This window comes from Aotus nancymaae, unplaced genomic scaffold (genome assembly GCF_030222135.1).
Source record: "Aotus nancymaae isolate 86718 unplaced genomic scaffold, 86718_ANA_hifiasm-v0.15.2.pri h1tg000019l, whole genome shotgun sequence".
Taxonomy (NCBI): Eukaryota; Metazoa; Chordata; class Mammalia; order Primates; family Aotidae; genus Aotus; species Aotus nancymaae.
The window spans coordinates 15,529,795-15,545,881 of record NW_026988431.1 but is presented as its reverse complement, the minus strand read 5'-3'; the positions used below and the strand labels follow the sequence as shown (position 1 = coordinate 15,545,881).

At 39.4% G+C, this 16,087-nt stretch overlaps 1 protein-coding gene across 8 annotated transcripts in view; it reads left to right on the top strand.

Moving 5' to 3' along the window:
• Window positions 1-16,087, top strand: part of ECT2 (epithelial cell transforming 2) — a 124,299-nt gene that overhangs the window by 36,839 nt on the left and 71,373 nt on the right. For 2 of the 8 annotated variants that reach the window (XM_012466694.3, XM_064378639.1), the window contains exons 2-5: window positions 13,116-13,267; window positions 13,883-13,962; window positions 14,082-14,174; window positions 15,687-15,869. In XM_012466694.3, coding sequence (XP_012322117.1) covers window positions 13,138-13,267; window positions 13,883-13,962; window positions 14,082-14,174; window positions 15,687-15,869 — 486 coding nt within the window. In that variant the 5' untranslated portion in view covers window positions 13,116-13,137. Of the gene's footprint in view, window positions 1-9,581; window positions 9,749-9,892; window positions 10,008-13,115; window positions 13,268-13,882; window positions 13,963-14,081; window positions 14,175-14,286; window positions 15,101-15,686; window positions 15,870-16,087 lie in introns of those variants that run through there. The other 6 variants (XM_012466693.2, XM_012466696.2, XM_012466695.3 and 3 more) reach the window with 6 other exon arrangements.

Sequence of the window (16,087 nt, the reverse complement as noted above, 5' to 3'; positions counted from 1 at the left end):
AAATGTTCATATATATATATATATACACATATATATCCTATACAAGCTTCAAAAAGGTTTTGTGCTCTTGACATATGAATTCAGTAGCTATAATACTCCCAGTGACGGGACCTGGAGGAAGAGGCTAACATTCAACATAAGGAATCTTGGCTAAGATCTGTGTTGGAAGGGCAGAGAAGACTGGCCAAGGGCAGCAGCAAGCAGTCCACATCTTCTAGACAAGAGGAGACAAGTTAGGTGCAGCAAGGCTTCCCTGAACAAGAGAATAGGGTTTAGTAAGAACTTCTGAATTGAAAAAAAAAAAAAAAAAAGATGATTAGATTTGGTATAGAAGAAGAAACTACTTCTTGGATGAGAAAAGAAGAAAAGAATTCAATGTTTGTCTTCACTGGGTCAGCCTTGGTGTGTTGGGGGTAGCGTGGGGCAAGGGGAACAGCAGCACAGGTGCCATTGCTCCTGTGGTCAGGGGTGAGAAGGCAGTGTAGAGAGCCATCATTTCCATCAGGCAATTACAGGTCAGCTGAATACTAGTAAGAGTAGCAACAACCATAATAGTAGTGGAAGTAATAGTAATATTAACAGCTAACATCTATTGAATATTTACTATGTGCCAAAATGTTTCAATTATATATACTCCTTCAATGCTCATAACAATACTTTGAGATAAGTACTATCATGTCCTTTTACAGAAGAACAAACTGAGGCATAGGGGTGTAAAATAACTTGCTTAAGGTCATGTGGCTAGGAAATGGAAAAGCCAGGTCTGAAACCCAGGGAATCTGGGTCCTTATTCTAATGCTATAGAGCCTCTCAAGCAGACAAGGGGAAGCCTATTGTAGAGTAGTGTTCTGGGAGCCTAAGGTGTGAAACCTCTGCAAAGCAATGGTGGTCCAAGGAGAAGGGGCCCACTTGGGAATGACAGCATGTGGGCCAGAGGGTCTCTATCTGGGAGTTGCACTGTAGAAGGGGGTGGCTAGGACAAGAAACCAGGGAAACGAAGAAGTAGTGGGGAGCTGTTCAGCCTGAGACTAGGAGTGGAAAGCTCTTCAGTCATGTCTGCACAGAGAGAAATGTACAGTGTTGGTAGCTACTTCCAGGCAATTTGCATAAGTAATCTTGGAAAACTAACTTGGAAGAAATCAGGCTTCAGCAATTAAGCTATGGGCGTTTAAGAGAGAAACGTTGGCTTGCATTATTTTAAGTGACATTCCCTATTACCCTGTTATAGTTTGGATATTTGACTCTCCAAACTTCATGTTGAATTGATCTCCAGTATTAGAGGTGGCACTAATGAAAGATGTTTGAGTTATGGGGGAGATCTCCCCATGAATGACTTGGTGCTATTTTGGGGGGTAATAAATGAGTTCTAGCTCTATTAGTTCCTGCAAGAATTGGTTGTTTATAAGAGTCTGAGCCAGGTGTGGTGGCTCATGCCTGTAGTCCCAGCTACTCAGGACTCCGAGGCAGGTGAGCCCCAGGGTTTGAGGTTACAGTGAGCTATGATTATACCACTGCACTCCAGTCCGGTCACAGAGTAAGACCTTGTTTCTAAAAATAAGAGTCTGGCCTCTTGCACCTCTCTCCTCTCACTCTTGCCTCCTCTCTCACCATGTGATGCCTCTGCACAAACCAGCTCCCCTTCCATTTCCACCATGAGTGGAGGCTTCCAGAGGCCTCACCAGAAGCAGATGCTGGCACTGTGCTTTTTTTTTTTTCCCTGAGATGGAGTCTCACTCTGTTGCCCAGGCTGGAGTGCAGTGGCCTCCTGAGTAGCTGGGATTACAGGCGTGTGCCATCACACCTGGCTAATTGTTGTAATTTTTAGTAGAGGCGGGGTTTCACCACATTGGTCAGGCTGGTCTCGAACTCCTGATCTTGTGATCTGCCCGCCTTGGCCTCCCAAAGTGCTGGGATCACAGGCATGAGCCACTGTGCTCGGCCTGGCACTGTGCTTCTTATACAGCCTGCAGAACCATGAGCCATGAGGCCCAGAGCAGTGGCTTATGCCTATAATCCTAGCACATTGGGAGGCTGAGGTGGTCAGGTAACTTGAGGTCAGGAGTTCGAGACCAGACTAGGCAAGGTGGTGAAACCTCGTGTCTACTAAAAATACAAACATTAGCCAGGCATGGTGGCATGTGCCTGTAATCCTAGCTACTCGGGAGGCTGAGAGAGGAGAGTCGCTTGAACTCAGGAAATGGAGGTTGCAGTGAGCCAAAGTTGCACCACTGTACTCCAGCTTGGACAACAGAGCGAGACTCCACCACAAAAAAAATTTTTTTCTTAGAGTGGGAGTCTCGCTCTGTCACCTAGGCTGGAATGCAGTGGTGCTATCATGGCTCACTGCAACCTTGAACTCCTGGGCCCAAGTGATCCTCCTACTTCAGCCTCCTGAGTAGCTGAGATTACTGGCACATGCCACTATGGCCAGCTAGGTATCCCTTTATAGAAATGAAACATGCTAAAATACCCCCTGATCATGGGGAAACAGTTATCACATATGTTTAGGAAACATAGGATTAGTCAGGTGTGATGGCTCATGCCTTGTAATCCCAGTGACTCAGGAGGCTGAGGTAGGAGGATTGCTTGAGCCCAGAAGTTCAAGACCAGCATGGGCCAAACAGTGAAACACCATCTCTAAATAAAATAATTTTAAAAAATTAGGTGGGTTTGGTGGCACACACCTATAGTCCCAGCTACTCGGGAGGCTGAGGTGGGAGGATTGCTTAAGCCTAGGAGTTCCCAGGAGATCAAGGCTGCAGTGAGCTATATTGGTGCTCTCTAGCTTGAGTGACAGAGCAAACTCCATCTCACCTCAAAAAGAAAGAGAGAGAGAGAAACACATAGGGTTAGAAAGCACATTCTAATATTTAGTATGCAGATAATTCCAGTTTGTACACAAAACCATAACCAAGTAAATAAGTTGAAATAGGCAGTAATAAGTCAACATGAACTTGCTGACCTATTTTGACATCATGAACAATTGATAAAACAGTAACAAGTAGAGAAGGAGTATTCATGGCTGTTAATTTACTGATGAAAAAAAGATGCAGAAACCCCAGCCAGCCTCTGACATAAAATAAAGATATAGCCATAAATCAAAGTACTAAAAAATCTGGTTATCTTCCCTCCTTCCCTCTTTTCCATATATGTATATACACACACTTATGTGTGTATATATATATGTGTATGTGTATATATACTTTTTAAGATGGGTTCTCGCTCTGTCACCCAGGCTGGAGTGTAGTGGCATGATCTCAGCTCACTGCAACCTCTGCCTCCTGGGCTCAAGACATCTTCCCACTCCAGCCCCCGATTCTGAGCAGCTGGGACCACAGGAGTGCACAACGAAGCCCAACTAATTTTTTGTATTTTTGGTAGAGATAGGGTTTCTCCATGTTGCTGCAGGCTGGTCTGAAACTCCTGAGCTCAAGTGATCTGCCCACCTCAGCCCCCAAAGTGCCAGGATTACAGGGGTGAGCCATCATGCCTGGCCTCCATAAATATTTTTTGAGAGCATAGGTGCTAAGGTACACAGATGAAAAGGATATGGTCCTTTTTCCTATTCTTTCTTGACTAGCTCATATTTTAATAGAGGAGACAGCCATGTTAACCAATATTTACCATACAAGATGACAGGAGCCATACTTAGGTATATACAGTATTAAGCTCCTACAAAACAGAAGCAGCAGCTAACTCTCCATGGGATAGTCAAAGAAGGCTTCATTGAGGTGATGCTTGAGTGGGGTCCTGAATGAATTGGAATTTTCATGTAGACAAAGGGAGGCTGGTCAGGTGGAAAAGAATATTCAAATGTAAGGATCTATGAAAGTGCCTAGAACGTTTGTGGACTGATGAAAAGTTCAGTATGGCTGAACACAGGGTGCATATGTGGTAGAGGTGAAGGTGATAGAAAATTAGCTTATAGTCATCTTGGGAAGGGTCTTCTATCCTATGCTGGACTTTATTCTGTGAGCAGTGAAGAAACCATGTCTTTTTGGTTTAGTTTTGTTTTTAAGCAGGGAGATACATAGTCATATTTATTTTTTTAAAAGAAGATAATTCTGTGAATGATGACTAGAAGTAGAGAGAGTGATTAATTCCCAAAAGACCAACTAGAAGGCTGCCCTTGTCATAGTTTGAATGAGAGATAATGAAGGCCTAAACTCGGGCAGTGGACTGAAAGGGGAAGGTTCAGATTCAAGAAATGTTTTTCAGGTCAAATTGGGAGAATGATGTTGGGGGTGGTGGTGCAGGGAGACCGAGGGGAGGAAGAGAACAGGAAGATGACTTTAAGAGATCCAACCTGGGAGTCGGAGAGTAAATAAGGATTCTACCAATCAAGAGATAAATACAAAAGGCAGAGGAGATAAAGGATGGAGAGCTGGGGAAAATGAAGAATTCACTTTAGCACATATAGAGTTTGATATGATTGTGGGTCACAGGAGTAGAGAAAATTGGTAAACAACTGGTTTTATAGAGTGGGTTTCAACAAGGTCTGGGAAGAAAGAGAGACTTGGAGCCATATGCATACAACTTAAATCCCTGGGAATGAATGAGTTCACCTAGGGAAAGGGGTTTGCCTGAGAATAATACCTTGGGGAACAATAATGTCTAAGCAAAGGAAACTGAGAAGGAAAGATCAGAGAGGCAGGAAGAAAAGCAAGACAGTGAAAGTGGCAGTCTCTTACCAGTTGAATTAATGACCATGGGTTAGAAAGGGATGCTATCATTAAGGGGAAGTGAAGGCTAAACATCTTTGATTTGTGTGTGAAAGGGATTAAGAGATGGCTAGAACATTTCATAATCAGAATGGAATGTTTGAAGTTAACATTTTAGAGCTAAAGTAATTCTGAGTGTAAAACATTTAGAATATTGTCCATCAAAATAGAGGTTTTGGGATTCAAAAATTCAAGGAACTATGAATCGAATTGGTTGTTCATCAAAAGGAAGAAAGACAGAGAACTACCTTCTGAATTAGGAAACTGTTTTATTAGGCCGGGCACGGTGGCTCAAGCCTGTAATCCCAGCACTTTGGGAGGCCGAGGCGGGTGGATCACGAGGTCAAGAGATCGAGACCATCCTGGTCAACATGGTGAAACCCCGTCTCTACTAAAATACAAAAAAAAATTAGCTGGGCAGGGTGGCACGTGCCTGTAATCCCAGCTACTCGGGAGGCTGAGGCAGGAGAATTCCTGAACCCAGGAGGCGGAGGTTGCGGTGAGCCGAGATCGCGCCATTGCACTCCAGCCTGGGTAACAAGAGCGAAACTCCGTCTCAAAAAAAAAAAAAAAAAAAAAAAAAAGGAAACTGTTTTATTTATTTAATGATACTGCTATATCAGTAATTTATATGAATGTAGTAATTTTTACAAATTTTGATTCCACTCTCATCTATATTTAATTAAAGTACAACTAATTTTTTCTATTCTTTATCTCTCCAATCCACCTTTTCTTAGTTCAAACTATCATTTCATGTGTGTTCCAATTCAACTGTATTCTCACTGGTCTTTCTTCTCTTTCATTCTTCTATTTCAAATGAAGTTGTGTTGCTGGCTTGCTACTTTTAAAAAATAACACAGACCATATAACTTCCTTGCTTCAAGGTTTTTAATTGATCTTCAGTGCTTTCAGCATAAAGTTTAAACTCTCATGACACTGGAGCCCTTCCTGAGCTCCTTCTAACATAGCATTAATTTTTTTTTAAGGGATGGGCGGCAGGGAGGTCTTGCTCTGTCACCCAGGGTGGAGTGCAGTGACGAGATCATAACTCGCTGCAGCCGTGAACTTTTGGGCTCAAGCAATCCTCTCGCCTCAGCCTCCTAAAGACTGGGACCACAGACACATGCCACAAAGCTTAACGAATTTTTTAATTTTAATTTTTATTGTAGAGATGGGGTGGGGAGGGGGGCGTGGGTCCTCACTTTGTTGCCTAGGCTGGTCTTGAACTCCCGGCTTCAAAAGATCCTCCTGCCTTAGTCTCCCAAAGTGCTGGAATTACAGGCATGGGCCCCCACACCCAGCCTAACCTAGCATAGTCAGTTGTTTTCCACTCTTCTCTTCATGTATTGTTGGAAATGGGTTTATAATGTCGGGAAAAATCCATACTGAGACAATGGATTTCTCAGCAAGGCTAGTTTACTTCCTGCAGGAAGGATGGGACTTGCCGGCAGTCTTGCCACAAGAGCACACCTGAACAAGGAGACAGGGACATTTATGACTTTCATAACCTGATGCAATTACCCTACTGCCGTGTCTAGTTTCCATTGGCTCAAATGGGACCTCATATTCTGTGCTTGACTGGATTGGCTAAAAACTTGGAAATTTTCTAAAGAAGTAAAGGCAGAGGAGAACAAAGGAAAAGAGAAAGAAACTTCAGGAATGCTTAGAGAAGTGATAACATTTTCAAACAAGGAAGGGGAATAAGCTATGCCCTAAGACTTGCCTGGGCTTGTCCAGGCATGTCAGGGCAAATATCTTGATTAAAGTGTAAGAACTAAGTACACGGGATGCACTTATTTCTTTATTATGACTAACAACTACTTTAAGATTATTAGCAAAACCTTTAAAGTAAATTAACCTTTGAAGAAACTATTATTTATTCATAATGAACTAAGAAGAAAGCTTTGAAGAGGAACCTTTTATTTATTCTTATTTCCTACATGTATATTATAATCCAGCCACACCAAACTGTTTACTGTCTCATATATATATATAGACCTTTTATGAGCCTAAAGTGCAAGTAAACAAGCTAATACTAAGAATTTATTTTTGGGGGCTGGGCGTGGTAGCTCAGGCCTGTAATCTCAGCACTTTGGGAGGCCGAGGCGGGTGGATCACAAGGTCAGGAGATGGAGACCATCCTGGCCAACATGGATGAAACCCTGTCTCTACTAAAATACAAAAAATTAGCCAGGTGTGGTGGCACCTGCCTGTAGTTCCAGCTACTCCAGAGGCTGAGGCAGGGGAATCACTTAAACCCAGGAGACGGAGGTTGCAGTGAGCCGAGATCACACCACTGCACTCCAGCCTGGTGACAGAACAAGACTCTGTGTCAAAAAAAATATATATATATATTTTAAAAACCTCAATGGCATTCAGTTCAATTGCCTATGCCCTATACAGTATTTAAAAATTTTTCATAATGCTCATCTTGAAACACTATAGCACTTGAAACAGCTTCTGACTCAGTAAGACTAAGTTACTTTTATTATTGTTTTGAAAGTATTTAAATTCTGTGAAAACCTATGCATAGAATAAATTTTCACCACGAATACAGCTATCTGCTAGTAGAGTCATGAGAACAAGGTCCATGTTTGTCTTGTCACAGCTATATTCTCAGTGTTAGCATGGTGCCTAATGGGTGCTTAAGTTATTAAATGAATAACCTATAAATAGGTTAGTCAGGACATCCAGTCTCCCAAACATTATGGATGAACTTGGATCTAGCCATTCGTTCTAGAAATATTTATTTGGTATCTACATGTGAAGATTCCTGTGTTTATTAAATAGCAATGCATAACATTTGCCTTTGCAGTACCAGCTTTTTGAAAACACCTGAAGATTAGGGATCATGTTTTACTTTACCAGACACCTGGCCTCTGCTAGGTGCAATTGTGCAATTAAGTGGCATATGATCACCTATGCACATGATTATCTGAGATACTCCCCTCCTCATTGCTTTCTCTGAGCCTGTAGATAGATCTATACTAGACTTTATTTACACTCATCTATTATTTCTGGGTTCTAATGTAGACTGAAATATTTACTAGGAGACCTTGGGTAAGTTACTTAAATTTTCCTACTGGTTCATGGTATCATGGGACTATGATACCTACTGTGGGTTGTTTTAAGGATTAAATAAGGTATAAAGTGCATAGTAAACTATCAGTATGTTCACTCTCTTTTTTCTCTCCCTTCTGCTGTAATTATCTGCTTATCTGCTAATTTCCCTTACCAGATTGTGTGGTCCAGAGAGGCAGTTTTCTATGCCTTATTCATCTTTATAACCCCAACAAGCACAATGGCTGTCTTACAATTAGCAAATATTTGCTGAGTAAATGAAGACCTAAGAGAGTGAAAAAGATTGCATTACCCATTTATTTGCTAATCTAACTGCTGCACATTCCTTAAAAGAAATCAAGTATAGCTTTTGTTAGGGAGGTTTAAAATTCATGGCAATGATACCATACACAGTTAATCATTAGCCTTCGAAAGCCTGCCGAGCAGAAAGCGGTGCACAGAGGAAGTGGGGCTGCTTTCCACAGTAGCTTAATATGTTTTCAGTGATGAATATTTTTGGAATGCTGGGCACACCCAACTTCCAAATATGCAACCACATTCCAAATGGAAATTTCAATTGCTGTTTTTCTTTTCTTCTGCCCTAACAGTTATCACAGCATTTTAATGAAGGGCAGACTTAAGTACTGACAAGCAGGGAAACCAATAATTAGCAGATTACTTCATTCATTTTGTGGAAAGCATTATAAACTTTTCAGGCATTCTAAGGTTGCCTGACAAAATTAGGAAAAATTGTAAGTCCCCACGACCTGCTTGAGATGCTCTTAAGTTTTCCATCCCAAAGTACAGGTTTGCCTCCTCTTATTGGTAGTGTTCTGGTATCGATTCCCCTTTCTTCTTTTATTTATATTAGCCTTCAGGTGGGAACTATGCAAAACCCACCTGGTGGGATGCATTTTTCTTAAAAGATTGTGTTATATAATATCGTATTTAGAAAATAAAGATAAACTATTTTCATAATAGCAACACGAATCACAGAAAAAACTTGGTAAATTCTTGACTTTAGGCGAAAGTACAAGTTCTTAGTGGGCGGAGGGGAGCAGCGAAGAGACAATTTACTTCGGCTCCAAAAATTCTAGAATCTCGTGGCATATTTTTTTTTCTTTTCTCATATAAATACTGATCTCGTGGCATTTTTTTAAATCAAATTCAAGCTTATCTTTAAAAAATCCGAGAATTTTTCTAATTTCTAAAATGATTCTAATTCGCGATATTCCCTAGATGGGAGCGCTGTGCTTTAAATAATAGGAGTTAAATGAGCGGCTGCTGATTTGAAGTCCACCTGGGGAGCCCGAGTTCTAGGACCGGTCCTTGGCCTTGCCACACGCCAATACAACCACTGAAGTCTAAATCCCTTAACTCAAATTTAAATACATTCCGAAAGCAGAAAACATCCCGATAGGAAAATCCTACAGCTCACAGCAACCAGTGAGAAAACATTTATCTCTGGAGGCATTGATTTAAACTTAAAAGATTTGGTAGCGTTTTAAAAAAAAAAAAAAAAAGCTGGGTGGGGCTGGGGAGAATCTACCCAAACTTTCCTCGAGAAATAGGCTGTTTACTGAGTAAACACCCGGTAGTCACAGAAACACCTGCTACTCCTGCAGGAGCTCAGGAACCACCACCGCCACCTCCTGGCCACATCCGGGCACTTTTCTGCAAACTCCTGACGTCCCGACGTCCGAGCCGTTGGGCTTATTTGAAACACACGCACAACCAATCAAGCGGCGCCTGCGGGTTGGTGGAGAGCGGCGACCAATCACCGCCCCTCTGGAGACTCCTACCTATGGGAAAGAGGTTGACATCCCGCGCCAATCGGCATGGCTCTTAGAGAGAGCTGCTCACTTTTTGAATCAGTTGTGGCGGCCCCCGGCAAGGAAAGGTGGTATCTGTGAGAGGAGTCGGCGTTTAAAGAGGTGGAACGCTCAGGGCATTTTTTTTTGAGAGTGGTAAGGACTCTGTGTGAGTGAGGGAGGTGGAAGTGGGCGAGCGGCTACACAGCCAGGAGCTCTTTTGCCTGCGGTCGCCGTCCCCGCCTCCCGTGACCGCGAATTCCGGAGCGCCCCAGCTCAGGCTTCCCGGCTCCGAGAATTCCCCCGCCGCACCCCAAGCCCGGCAACCGGGCCCTGACGCGGAGTGGGAGCCCGAAGCCCCCAGCATTGCTGGGCATATTCCGCCTCACCGGTTGGCTCTTTTGGCCGGAAGAGTGTGGGTGACGGGAGGGAGTTGGGAAAGGGATTTTGGCAAGCCGCGCAGCCCTGTGGCTCTGGGGGCCGGCACTTGTAGCCTTTGGGGGCTTATCTCAGAGTACGCAGTGGTTTTACTTTAGGATTCATCTTGGCTTCCTTGCGGAAAGTTTAGTTTTTCGTTTTTGCAAGATAAATCCAAGACATCCGCTCCGGGTCCTACCCAGCCGCCCGGCGCGGATGTGTCTGGCTTAGTGGTTAAAGGCGCAGCCTCTGGATTCAGCCGAGCTTTGAATACCTGTTTACCCCTTACTAACCTCTTAACTAACCTTTCTGTTCCTACGTTTCTTCTTCTATACATTGAAAATCATAAAAGTACCTGCCTCTTAGGTTTACTGCGAAGATTAAAAGGTTTAGGACAATGTCTGTGCCACGTATTAAGCGTTAAGTAAATGTCAGTTGTTAATGTTATTGTTAATACCACCATTATATCCAGAATTGCATTTTAGTTCTTCACCTTGGAAGATGATTGCCTAAAAAGTATATAAGTAAAAGGAAACTTGAATGTTTGTTTACATGGCAAATTTTATCTCTGGGATAAAAGGGGGCATTCGTTATCGTGTATTTAGTCAGAAGCTCCTTGGGTCTGTTTTTGGCTGAGAAGCGGTGGAGGTTTATGAACATTGATCCTATTGTGTTTATTTTAAAGGCTTCTGGAATACAATAATTTGAAAAAAGTGATTAATATATTTCTGTTTCTCATCAGACTGTTGGATGTTAGTTATGTCATCAATTTACCATGCATCTCTTTTTCTCTATAAATTTTGAAGCTGTTTTGGCAATAAATTGATCATACACAGTATCATCAGGGACAATTTTAATTATTAATCATCTGCTTTTGATCATCTGCTGTTGATCATCTGCTATGCTCCCTCTTAAAGAGGGAGGCATAGGAGGAAAATGTAAATATTTTCAAATGGTATTTTTGATTTCCCTTTAAAGCAGGTTAGCTCATCTCTCTTGACTTTTTGTTTCAAAACATTCTTTTAAAGGGACTTTGAATGAAAGCCAATTTAATGGCTTTTCATTGGAAATGGTAGTGTAGAAGACTTAAAATAATAAGGGCTGGATAGAATTTATCGCTGATTCTAAATGAAGGTTGCTACAACTATTGGAGCACACCTTTGGAGAGCCTTAGAATAATGATTGACGTGGATGTATGGTAAAGCAATAAGAAATATCCATATTGTGAATATGCATGAGAATAGTTGCTTGTTCACTTTAAGACATGTATTCAGTCTCCATAATAACTAGATTTGAGTTGTAGTACAATGTCTGTTCCACCAGTGTGGAAACTGAGTCTTAACTGGCTATATGCAGGGCTGAGACAGGAAGCTGAGTTGCCTGATTTTGAAGTGTCATGTAACATGCTAACAACTGTGCTGTTATTAGTGTGCAAGTTATTACATTCCTTATTATCAGCATCCAAAAATGATGTTATGATTCCTTACTGTTTCTTCACAGCATGCAGTTTAAACTATTACTTTGCTAAGACTCTGGAGGAAGGTATTTATTTTATTAATCTGAAGAAGTAGGAAAGGGGAAAGTCAGACATGTAGCTCTAGTTAAAAGTGGGTCCTCTGTATATTTGCCTAATATTTTGGAAATTTATTCTCAGGTAATCAACAGTCAACTTATTGAAAATTGATGAAAATCTCTAAAATAAATTTTTTTAGAGAGAACAAGGTCTTGCACTATCACCTAGGTTGGAGTGCAGTAGTAGGATCACAGCTCACTACTTTATTGTTGCAGCTGATTTAGAAGAATACAAACTCCTGGGTTCAAATGATTCTCCCACCTCAGCCTTCCGAATAGCTACTATAGGCACCTGGCTAATTTTTAAATTTTTCGTAGAGATGGGGTCTTGCTATATTACCCAGTCTGGTATTGAAATTCTGGCCTCAAGCAATCCTCCTGCCTTGGCCTCCCAAAATGCTGGAATTTCAGATGTGAGCCACCCAACCTGGCCTAATGAAAACCTGTTAAACCTTTTATTCCCCGTCTAGCTTTTAAACTCTTCTTAAGTCCTGGAAAACTTAAAAAAGGATTTTCTTTCATAATTCAGAGTTATATTGGCACTCACCCATGCATAATTGTTTTGTCAAACCTTTTAGGGGAGAGGTGTTTTTAAAGGAGCCTGAAAATACTGACAAGGGAGCAGTTGAATTATACAGGAGAGGTTCAGAGACGTTCACAGAGGATGAATCAAGAGTGATGGATTGGGGGTTGGAAGACAAGCTAGGTGGAGAGTTGGGCACTATTAATTGCAAACTGATGTGACATAAATTATGATTTGTGCTTGAAAAATAGCTGAGAAATTCATTGTTGCTGTTGCATGGATTGTATAGAGACTGTGGGAGTTACAGATGCTGAAGGTGGTTAGTTAGGCTGGGACCAAATTGTGAACTTGGTGGTGAATTTGGACTTGGATATATAAGGAATAGTCATGGAAGTTGTTAAACAGGGAGTGATATGGTCACATTTGTTTTTAGGTGCATATCCCTGAAAACCATGTGGAGAGTGATTTCTAAAGAAACTGATGATAAAGTTGTTTGGAGCTGTTTTATTAGACCAAGTGATCATTGTGGCATTTAGCATACAGAGAAGTGGGGCCAGGTCCCAGAGATTTGAGGTGGGATTGATAGGAATTTTGGGGAGGGGAATGTGAGAGCGGAAAGAATAAGGATAGGTCTCAAATTTTCATCTAGGATTTTTTTGGGAGGTGTGTTGTGGTGTTATAGGTGAATATAAGAAGAGAAATTGGTTGACGGCAAAGGCGTAGAAGAGGGAGGTAGAATAATATTTATGACTACAGTTGAGTGTTGTATGTCTAGTAATGCTCTACGTGCTTTTGATACATTGTTATTTTTTATTATATTCCTGTGAGTCGGGTATTAGTATGTTTATTTTACAGAAGAACTGAGGCTTAGAGAAGTTCAGTGACTTTCTGTGGTTCATTAAGAAAAATGGGTAATACTTTTTATAAACTCTAGGTACAAAAGAACCTCTAATGCTTATTTTTGCCCAATGATCATGTTTATGTATTTTTATTCAAATTTTATTCTTGCAGCTGATTTAGAAGAATACAAACCATGGCTGAATATAGTATGTTAACATCCACTACCACGAGGACTAGCTTGGCAGACTCTTCCATTTTTGATTCTAAAGTTACTGAGATTTCCAAGGAAAACTTACTTATTGGATCTACTTCATATGTAGAAGGTAACCCTATTATCTGCTTTAAAACAATTTCTAGATTAATTCTAAACTTACTAGTGACTTTCTTATGACTTAATTGTAATGCCAACTGTAGTACTAGAGCACAGGTATTAAGTAAATATTTGTTGACAAAATCCCTTTATACTAGATAGATTTTCTAATTATTGTTTGGATTATTCATTTGTATGCTTTGTAACTTTGAAAATCTTAATTTGCATATTCCTTTTTCTGTATGTGAGGGCAGTCTAGCTACAGCATTCTTAGCTAGAATTTATAGTCATGACTAGTTAGGTGAAGAGCTGCTTTTTCCTTTACCGTTTTATAAATGGGTCTTTCCTAAAATTGTATGCACTGTTGAGGAGGATGACTATGTAAGATAGCTCATTCTCTGGTTAGGAGGAATGCTGATGTTTTTATACCCTACTACAATATGTTTTCTCTTTCTCTAATATAGCAACATATTTTTCTAATTGGGAGTTGAGTCATCTTAAATTTAGAGAAAGTTGTGATTCTCTCAAAGATGTAGTACCTACCAGATAAAGCCAAAAGCGCAATAAGGAACTACTAATTGTGATGTTAAGGCATGAAAAACATATTGAAATGTTTTAATTTTAACAGAAGAGATGCCTCAGATTGAAACAAGAGTGATATTGGTTCAAGAAGCTGGAAAACAAGAAGAACTTATAAAAGCCTTAAAGGTATGGAGTTTTAGGTTTTACTTTAGTTTAATTTGTTTTTTATAAAGCAATTTTTCTTCCATCAGTGTGTAAATAATTTTTAGTTTTCTTAATCTCATACTTAAGTCTCTTTTCCACAGACTATTAAAATAATGGAAGTCCCTGTTATAAAGATAAAAGAAAGTTGTCCTGGAAAATCGGATGAAAAATTAATAAAAAGTGTTATTAATATGGTAGGTCAAGCAACTCATTGCATGTGGCATGCTGCACTTCCCTTGATTGTATTATTCTACTTTATGGTGATTGGAATTAGGCACAAGGTGTATTTTGTGAAATCTGAAGCTTAATGAATAGAAACTGTTTTATACTTTAGAAAATCGGGTGTTTCTGGTACCCAAAACTATGGCATATATTTTAAATAATGCCAAATTACTTTATAAGGATTTCAGTAGTAACTTTAATTGACACAAAATCTACAATGATCTGATAATTTTCTTTCAAACTCCTTAGCTTCTTTCTTCTCATTAATTTTATACATAGTCTAAATTCTTGCTGTATTTCCAAAATTATAAATCACATTAATTTATAATCATCAGGAAATTTGCCTCAGCATACGAAATATCTAATTCTCAAATCCAGCTATTTTAGTTTGCTAGGGCTTCCATGACAAAATACCACATACTTAGTTGCTTAAACAATAGAAATTTCTTTTCTCAGAGTTGTGGAGGCTAGAAGTCCAAGATTAAGGTGTGTGCAGGTTTACTTTCTCTTCAGGCCTCTCTCCTTGGCTTGCAGTGTCCTCACATGGCCTTTCTTCTATGTGTCCTTGCATCCCTGGCGGTTCCTCTTATTGGGACACCAGATTGGATTAGGGCCCACCCATATGATCTCATTTAACCTTAATTACCTCTTTAAAGTCCTTATCTCCAAATATAGTCACATACTAAGAACTTCATTCTTCATTCTAGGTTAGGGCTTCAATATGAATTTTGAGGGTATTCATTCACATCGCAGCAGACTTGCAAATAAAATTCAAATAATTTACTGACTCATTTTGAGTTTTTGTTTTTATTTTTTAAAATTTAACACAAGAGTTAAAAGAGTTATATAGGTACTTTAGTATCTTCATTATTTTTTGTGGATGTTTAAAGTGTTTACTGTAAGTAACTTGCCTTCTTATATCCTACATTTGCCATGCTGCAACTGCCTAAATATTATATATCTTTCTCTTCTTTCTCACATATCTACTAAAATGATTATGCTAATTTTCCTTTCTGTAAGTATTAAGTGCTGTAGTATTATTTTACTATTTTTCTGAAGATAACTTGTACAATAAGAACTTTATGTATGGTATCATTTTCTTGGTCTGGAGTGGATATCTTTCTAATTCATCCTCATATCAAAATGCATGTACTTAAAAACTTTAGCATTCTAATTTTATGGAATTTATTATGTATACTTGATGATTTATGACTAATAAGTGATAAGTCAGAATTATACCTTTATAATATTGATCTTTAAGATTTTTAAAACTTAATTTGAATGGAGATATGTATATATAAAAATATAAGTAAAGAAATATGATTATTAAGAGTAACACTGATTATTGTATGATTGAAACTTGTTTTCTACAAATATAAACATGTTAAAAATGTTGATACTGATTTTTTAAGCTTCATTTAGAAAAACAGATGGATTATTTGATATATAAATTTTTTTATTTCTAATAACTATATGATAAAAAGGACATTAAAGTATGCTTTGTAAAGATGGAGTCAGTGGAAGAATTTGAAGGCTTGGATTCTCCAGAATTTGAAAATGTATTCGTAGTCATGGACTTTCAGGATTCTGTCTTTAATGACCTCTACAAGGCTGATTGTAGAGTTATTGGACCACCAGTTGTATTAAATTGTTCACAAAAAGGAGAGGTAAGCATGTATGTTATTTATTATGACTTTTCAAGTTTAAATTTTTATTAATTTTAATTAGCAAAAAATTCATTTGGAAAAATCTCATTAATTGTTGAGAGTAAAATATTTAGCATAGGAATAATAGTGAATACTCTAATGTGGTCTTTTAATTCCTCTATTTCAAACTTAGTAGTGAAAAGCTAAGGCCTTTAAAAGTTAAATAATGATAATTGTAC